Source organism: Poecilia reticulata, linkage group LG23 (genome assembly GCF_000633615.1).
Source record: "Poecilia reticulata strain Guanapo linkage group LG23, Guppy_female_1.0+MT, whole genome shotgun sequence".
Classification (NCBI taxonomy): Eukaryota; Metazoa; Chordata; class Actinopteri; order Cyprinodontiformes; family Poeciliidae; genus Poecilia; species Poecilia reticulata.
In genome coordinates this window covers 12,765,546-12,774,490 of record NC_024353.1, presented here as the reverse complement: position 1 = coordinate 12,774,490, position 8,945 = coordinate 12,765,546, and the positions used below count along the sequence as shown (strand labels likewise).

Sequence of the window (8,945 nt, the reverse complement as noted above, 5' to 3'; positions counted from 1 at the left end):
ATATGTACCAACAGTAATACAAAAAATGATGCATATAAGAGGCATTAGTTTATAAAAGTCGAGGCAAACCTAAATTGTCATAACCTCATTTTCTAAGCAGAATCTCAGAGGGGAAAAAAAAGACATTATGTTGTGTAACACAAGAACAAATTATAGGAGCCAAGTGGAAAAATTAACTCTAACATGGATTATAATTATGAAACAGCGAAGGTAGATGTCATATTTTCGGGATTCGGGAAATACGTGATTTGTACCATTTGTTCTGTGGGTTTTTTATGTGGATCGGTGCCACTTAAACGGCTGTAAAGCGAAGGTTTTGGACCTTAATCTGACTGACTAGCTGTGTGGTTTGGATCGGGCTGAAGCGTTGCTGCCCTCGGCTGTTCTTAAATTACCTGCTCGGTATCAGAGGGGCTCGTCGCTTCGACTGCATGTTAAATGTATTTTATATAATTGTCACATAAAAAAAGCTAAGGAGTTGCCTAAAAATAATTTCATACTCTGTATAACACAAACGCAAATATCAACACACGTATTGACTCACCTTGTGTCGAATCGCTGCCTCTGTTCTCAGCCTGTTCCCGTAGCAGTGGATTTCCTCCAGCATTATTTTCCTCCAACAAATTATTCCAGTGAACGAAGCACRTACAGATTCCCTTTTAACCTCCGTTTTCCCATTTCTGACGCTGCATCTTCAATATCCTCAAGCTTTGAAATAGCAGGCAGCTACAAACCGGGTGTTAGCTGTAGTGGCCAAGTTTTGGCCACAGTACTACACTGGACATTACATTACAGCACTGGATGGTACTGGCTAATTACTGGACACAACGACACACCACAAAACTCAATTGTTGTACCAGTAGCTCACAGATATTTCAAGTTTTGCATATTTTTCATGGTACAGGTCTTGCAGCTTTGGGTAAAAACAATAGGAGCAAGCAGAACCCGGAACCAATCTATGTGGCATAAATTCAAACGGAAATACGTCACCACCTCTCGTGGCATACACCCTATTACACTATTCCATACTGAACAACTCTCTGATACCTGCTGGTCCAAAGCTAAGCTAAAAGAAATGTGTGGAGTTTTCAGTGATGTAAATCCCAAGCCAATCAGTGACTGCAGTCAGCTGCCAACCCAACTGCTTCAGTGTTGTACCTGGCTCAGTCCTGCTAGTTGTACCCCTGAAGTAGGTACAGAAATCTGAGAATAGCCAGGTTGAGCTGCGCCAGATCTTCTAATGGAAAATGAATCTGGCCGGATGGACCAGGACCATTCTGGGGCAGACCGGGACCTGACCAGTTAGAGGTGATGTAGGCCTTTAGTACCTACATCATCATTTAAACACAAAAGTGTTGCTGCTGAACATATTCATTCCTTTAAGATCACAGAGTACTGATCATCTGATGGCTGCTCCCAGCTGTCAGATGGAAGCAGCCATCTGCTTCCATCTGCTCTATGTCATAAAGTTAAAATTACTTTAAACTAGTTCCTGGGACATGCCAACTTCATGATACCATTGGCCTCCACAGTCCATCCATCCATCCATTTTCTTTCACCCTTGTCCCTCAGTGGGGTCAGGAGGGGTGCTGGTGCCTCTCCAGCTGACGTTCCAGGCGAGAGGCGGGGTCACCCTGGACAGGTCGCCAGTCTGTCGCAGGGCAACACAGAGACACACAGGACACACAACCATGCACACACACACACACACACCTAGGGGCAATTTAGACAGACCAATTAACTTAACAGTCATGTTTTTGGACTGTGGGAGGAAACCGGAGTACCCGGAGAAAACCCACCATGCACAGGGAGAACATGCAAACTCCATGCAGAAAGAATGCCGGGAATCAAACCCAGGACCTTCTTGCTGCAAGGCAACAGCTCTACCAACTGCGCCACTGTGCAGCCCACCTTCTACAGTCTACAAACCTCAATCCAAAAGATCACATTCAACAGAACTGATCGTGGATGTTCAGTCAATAAATCTGCAAGATGTGTGTAATGTTATCATGCAAAAAATAAGGAAAGAAATCTCTCAGGAATGTTTCTGGTTACATGAAGAATAAAGGCAGTTCTGAACACTGAAGTAGGTACTAGGAAGTTGTACCTAATAAAGTGGCCAGTGAGTATATTTTGTCTGGCTTAATTTGTCCTACTTATCCATCTAAGCTTTTCCAGGCCTCCATTTGCTGTGAATGAACTGAGTTCAATACTCTGATACAAACAAACCTGACTGAAATATTGCAGTAACAACCCTGAACATCACACAGTCCTTCACATTCAAGACAAGAACAGACCTCAACAAAGAAATGAGTGAAAGACAGAACATGTTTGGTTTTCCATTCTCAAGAACAGACAGTGAGATTTGATGCAATATTTAAAATGCCACAAATAAAGAATGAGTCTGTGTGAAAATACAATTTTAAACTCATGTTTCTTCTCCAGCACAAGCATGAAACAGCAGTTTTTCCTCTTTTCCAGCATGCCTGTTAAGAAAATAAATTCAAAATATGCTAGTTTTAAATCATATAAATTTGTTCTAAAAGTATTACTGATTGCACTTTAAAAATTAGGCAACTTTATGTTATTAAAGGTAAAGTAATGATTTCTTGGTTAATGTCAAGTTGTCATAACAAAGACATTTTGAATAATGTCAACTTTGTATTAAAAGTGTCATAATTTACCGACTGAAGCTTTATGACAACGGTCATAAATATTCATGAAGGCTTATTCATATTCATGACAGGTGTTATGCCATGTTTATGACAGTGTCATGACAGTCTTATCACCCCCCTTCAAATAAAGTGTTACCAAAAAGGTAGTTCAGAAAACGACCTATTGCAGCAACGCTACCTGACACATTCTTTGCTGCTGTTTGCAAAGCAACCAATCCAGGAATGCCATTAACTTTGTTTGATGCTGGTTGAGACAAGGAAGATGGTAGCTTCTGTAGTGAGTGTCAAGACAAAATCCACTGGTGAGTGTGGAGTCCATAAAGACCTGTATCGTATGATTTATGTAATTTTTAATTTAATTATTTTTTATGGGTATTAAGGCACATTTGGTGTTTTAACTAATAGAATAGAAATGTATCAACAGATTTAGGTGGAGTCTCAAGTATTTGCAGATTTCAGGTATTTGGTTGTGCTCCCTGGAATACCAACACAAGACAGAACCTCAGCACAGGCAGCTGAGGGTCAGGATAGTTTTTGATTCTAATTCATGATGACCCTGTTGGAACAGCTGGGAACAGCACATCCTATCATGTTCAGCACTGTTGCTAGGTTGTACTGTGTGCACAGATGAGCAGCGACATAAAGAGGCCACACAAGCATTCTGCTTTTTCCTGCATCACTAAACTGAGCCGTGCACTAAATGAAGCCAGGCAGTCAAACAGAAGCAGAGACCTTCCGCTTTAACCCCCTCCCTTCAGTGGACGCTATTGCTAACCACCTACCTGCCATTTGAATATCTTGAGCCCCCTTCACCCCCCATCACACCAACCCTCTGCATGTCTTTCTTCACTACATTTAGGAACCTTCTCTTCAGTCGTCCTGCGCACCAGAAGCCTGGCAACTTCAGATTTAACATCTTTTTCCCTACATGCCTTCTGTTCTTTCTCTGCATGTCCAAATCATGCAAGCCTTGCTTCTCTGTTTGCTCTAACTGAACTGTCCTCTGTTATAAAGGTGCAGAGAATAAATCTCACTGAGCATCTGTGGGAAGTGCAGGGCAAACAGGTCCAATCCATGTTGCTCCCTGCAGGACTTAAAGGATTGGCTGCTAACATCTTAGAGCTACATACTACATACTATGCTATAGTAGTATGTTGACCACCTGCCCAACATACTACTGGGCAGGTGGTCATAATATTATGCCTAATGTATTGACTGTATATAGCTGAGTAAGATGACATTTTACCACTATTTAATCCAAATGGAACTATTGTTGGTTTTGGTGATGCAGTGATCAAGCTTCTTATTGGCTAATATACATTTTTCAGTTTTCTTTCAGGTCTTGTTCTTTTTTCTAATGATTCTGAGATGTAAATCAAAAGACCAAAACTATGCTGCAGGCTTTCTGTCAGAAGTAACAGCTTTGAATAAAATGAACATTTCAAACAAAATGCAAAAGCTTGATGGCCCTTTACTCACACAAAATATAAACATAATGGCATTGTCATTAAAATTTTTGCATATAGAAATGTATTATGTAAACAATTTTCAATGTTCTGTGAAAATGGCTTACAGCATTAATCTCAGAGACAAGTAAAGCTAGTATCAGTCATTTGCTTTAGCTGAAATCTGGTTCTGCTTCATGATGAACAACTGGCTCTAAATAAAGATTCTGTCCACACACTGGAAGCCAGGCACAGCAAGAGCAGCAGAGGCCAGTTTTTAACATGCATTTAGGAAATGACACCTTTAAATAAACCAGATGAAAGCGAACACAAACAGCCCTGAGCTTCGCTGGAGCAGCTCTTTGATTCACCTTGTTTTTTCCTGAGAGAAAGCCGAGGCAGCCGCTCGGCTCAGTCCTTCCTCATATTCTACCATGCCAGCGATGAAGCTCTCAGCATGCCACCGTGAGAGAATTCACAGTGTCAGTGTTTGCCCAGACTCACAGCCAAAAACACACAATGCCAATAAAGTCCACAGCTGGTTGACTTGACTCACCACAGGAATAGTGCATATGGTTAAGGAGGCAGGTAGGCAGGAGGACGGCTGTCTCTGTCCACCGGCTTTGCTCAGACATTAACGCTTCTTGTGTGAGTGCTGCTTAACAGCCTTCCCTCCCTCACGTTGCCTCTCCTGGGCTGCCTGCGCCGCTTCTGTTCCACTACTATCAGACAGACAAGCCAACGTAGAGCCGGGACACGGGAGGAAAAAATGCCCAACAAGGATGTGAAGGCAGCCAAGTGAAGAAAATAGAACGGATAACATTTCCTAAGCTTTATTCATGCACTGACCACAGAGGGGCAGCACTGCCTCTAAATGGAAACCATGTTCTAAGACATACTAGATTATCTACAAGACCTATAGAAACTCAACCATGCATTTATTTTTAATCGCATTGCAACTGTGTCTTCACAGATCTGCCTAAAAATCAATCCTCCTGCTGCAGCCAATCCAGAAAGCTGCTGGTGTTCTGACTAAAACCAGGAAGATGGAGAACATCACCCACTTCTACAGACCTTACACTGAGAGAAAAGACTTTAAAACACTGTTTATGAATCAGTGAGCAGCTTAGAACCACAATACATTAAAGATCCTCTCAGGAAGGTCGATACCTTCCAGACCTCTCAGGTTCTGCATTCAGAATCAGAGCCAAACATGGAGGGCTTATAATACACTTTAATTTATCTATGCGAATTTAATGATTTAATGCTGTTAAATCAAATTTAACCCTTTCATGGATAGTGGTCACTACAGTGGACAGCTATCTAAAAGCCATTTTCTTGTGCTTCTTGTGGATTTCCATGTTATAAATGCACACAGACCAGTGAAGTGGATAATAATGCATCATAAAATACACTCAACTACTGGCCAACAGCTGCAAATGCACAGCAACAAATTATTTAACAAATTATTTTTGTTAAATTCATTATGGCAAAAAAAAAAAAGACTGAAATTTGTCACGATGCGTAATTACAAGCCTCAAGGCTTCTGGGGTAACGTCCTCTGTACAGATGAGACAAAACTGAAGCTCTTTGGCATCACCTCTATGTTCATAGACCAAAAATGAGGGAAGGCAAGAGAAGAGCAAGGTCCCAACTTTGAAACATGGAGGTTTGGCTGTGCTTTGGGCTGCTTTGCTGCATCTGACCCAAGGTTTCTTGAATCTGTGCAAGATACAACGAAATCTCAAGACTATCAATGCATTCTGGAGAGAAATGTGCTACCAAATGTCAGAAAGCTTGGTCTCAGTCGCAGGTCTTAGGTCTTCCAACAGGATACTGACCCAAAACACACAGCTAGAAACATCCAAGAATTGCGAAGATCAAAATATTGGACAATTCTGAACTAGCCTTCTATGAGCCCTGATCTAAATCCTGTTAAACTGTGGAAGGAGATGCAATCCGTTGTGTGGAGAAGACACCTTTAAAGCTGGGAAACTGGGGCAGTTTGCCCATGAGGAGCAGGCCAGGATACCTGCGGACAGGTGCAGAAATCAGTTGATTGCAGTTATTGCTTCAAAGCGTTGTGCAGCAAATCATTAAGTTGCATGTACCATAATTTTTGTGAGGGCTTCTTTCATTAGATAGTTTCTTAAATTTAAAAGCAATACATGTTTTTATACTCAGAATTTTTGAAACTAAATATGTAATGTTCCATCATCCTGCAGGGTGCACTGGTAGATGGAGGATGGCTAATTAGATGTCAATAAGCTCAGTGCAGTTACACACATTCTTTATCTCTTCTGTGTAAAACCAATAACAATGTTTTCACCCTGTGTTGCTTGGCAACTATAGTAAGAATGAGAAAAAGGATATGTTTGAGAGCTTTTTACACCGGCCACACTAGCGACTGTTGCCTCATTGCACAAGATTCATAGGAAATGAATAAAGACGGACATTTCTACATGAACGTTTAAAACAAAATGACTTCTTAAGACAAAAACACGGAAAACTGAGAATTTTCCGACATGTTTGGTTGGAGAAAATGAAACATTTTCATTAGCAATGTTTGGAAACATGCATTCGATGGCGGTTTTTACATGGTCTATGTGGGCAGCTGCCCTGTCCGGCATCAGTAAGGGGCGGGGCACCGAAGAATTAGGAAATAATATATATTTTATCTGTCAGTTGTATCCTGAACAAGTCTGTTACTACCTGTATGAATGTGTAGTGGAGGAAGTGTCCCTTGGTTGCTGTGGCATACTGGGAGAATACATTACCTGCTTTGTGCTGCAATAACAATAACAACAACAACAATAATAATAATAATAATAATAATAATAATAATAATAATAATAAAATGCTTGCATTTAATGGGCTGAAGTATTATATTTCAAGCTTTCAGAGTTAGGCATTGTGATTAATGATATGTATATCCCTTCATGTTTTAAAAAGACATACCTCTAGTGCTACAGAGTTTGCATAGAATCAGTTCTCACAATAAGTCACCGATGGGAAAGCAGGCCTTCTTTCTGATGATAAACTAAAATCGGATGAAATTATGTAGAAAATCTAGAAGCCTTTTCATTCATCTGCCAAATAAAAAGATGCCAAGAGGATACAGCAAGTATGACTAGCTCTTTATTGAACTGTTCACACACTGAAGCACTCAGATCTGGAGCGTGGACAGTATTCATATAGGTCTGGGCTGGAATATGAGGAGAACATCTTATCTGTGAATCTTCCTCCACACAGAAAAAGAATTGTACAAAGCAGGCACAGCGCCGTGTGTGCCACTAGCGGTTTAACTTCAAGCTGCTGTTGTCATGGTTACCCATCTCCACACATCCTCTGTCTGCATAAGCACAGAGCCAACGAGACATACTCTGTGTGCATGCCAATAAGCTGAGAGAAAGCAGGATGTGGAGATATGACCAATGCAGGGAAGGTGATGGAGGGATCGGAGAAAAAGACAAACTGCCCCTTCGTTCATCTCCTCATCCCGCCTTCAAACTGTCTCCCTGAATCCATCAGATTCCAGGCAATCTACACACACGCACACGCACACACACACACATACACACGCACACGCACACACACACACACGCACACACACATACATGCGTGTGTGTGTGCTCTGTTTACTCAAAGAAGTGACGAGGATATCTGAGCTGTGATCTAGGCTGACATTCAGCTGTTTTAAGAGCTCATGACTTATGCAATAAATGTTCCCAGAAAAATGTCCAGGATGTAACAGGGTGGAGAGGGAGCGCCGGGGGGTTGAAGCTAAACGACAGGGTGCAGAGTGCAGCGGGAAAGGCAGGTCTAAGTTGATTTGTATAGCACAATTCATGCACAGGTAAAGTGTTTTACCGGAAAACATAGAAGCACAGTTACAGAAATTTCATTGTGGAAAATGACAAAAAGAAAAAATCCATTGTCTAGACACACCCTAGTGGGGTCTAGGGCCTTGTGGAAACTGAGCTTTCTAGTCAGGTTGGCAGTCCAACACAAGATGATACAGGTTATTGATACACAATTCAGATTTCTGCTGAAATATGTTTTATTTGTTGTTGTTGTTCATTCTACCAATGAGACTTCTGCTTGAACAGTTTACATCCCCAAAGCAACTGCATGTAATAATCAATGGAGCTGTTAATGGATTGATTTTAAAGTTTATTCAGCATTGGAAAACTACATTCTTTTCACAAGATCTTAAAATGAATGAAACTAAAAAAAGGAAAGCACAGTTAACAGCAATGCATTGACCACAACTTCTGTAGAGAAGACTGCTTGGATGTGTAGTCAGAGCCAGGAGTTGTATGTTTCAGTGATACAGATGTCTTTCATAATTAAGTAATTATTTTCAGTAATTAATTTCAGCCATTGCTTACATCCGGATTTACCTTGTCTGGCGTCTAATGGTGCAGAATTATCACACATGTCTCAAATCAAGGGGCAAAAGCTGGATAAAATGTGACATGACCCTTCAGGTTTTCAAAACCTCTACGCTTCCATATGTGTATTAGAACCATATGGAAGTGGCACAGATTGGATTTTTTGTAGGGTGACAGATCAGTGTTGGGTTGATCACACAGTCATGAAAAGGTCGGATAAAACAAAACAGGCAGATTAGGGTTGAATTTTTCTGCTGTGTGAAAGTTGCCAGAGAAATCTAGAACAGACAACACGCGCGCAAACACACACACACGCACGCACGCACGCGCACGCACAACCACGCACACGCACGCACACGCACGCACGCGCACGCACAACCACGCACACGCACGCACACGCACGCACACACACACGCACACACACGCACACA

The 8,945-nt window shown here is 41.5% G+C and overlaps 1 protein-coding gene across 16 annotated transcripts in view; it reads right to left on the bottom strand.

The window, feature by feature from the left end:
• LOC103459572 (pleckstrin homology domain-containing family A member 5) overlaps positions 1-8,945 on the bottom strand; it is a 190,252-nt gene that overhangs the window by 118,683 nt on the left and 62,624 nt on the right. The window contains exon 1 of one of the 16 annotated variants that reach the window (XM_008401235.2): positions 4,677-4,930. The exons of 14 other annotated variants lie outside the window; for them this stretch is intronic. Coding sequence is in view for 1 of the 2 variants with exons in the window: in XM_008401228.2 (XP_008399450.1) it covers positions 4,492-4,556 (65 nt within the window). In the remaining variant the exon portion in view is untranslated. Of the gene's footprint in view, positions 1-4,491; positions 4,637-4,676; positions 4,931-8,945 lie in introns of those variants that run through there. One more of the 16 variants, XM_008401228.2, reaches the window with a different exon arrangement.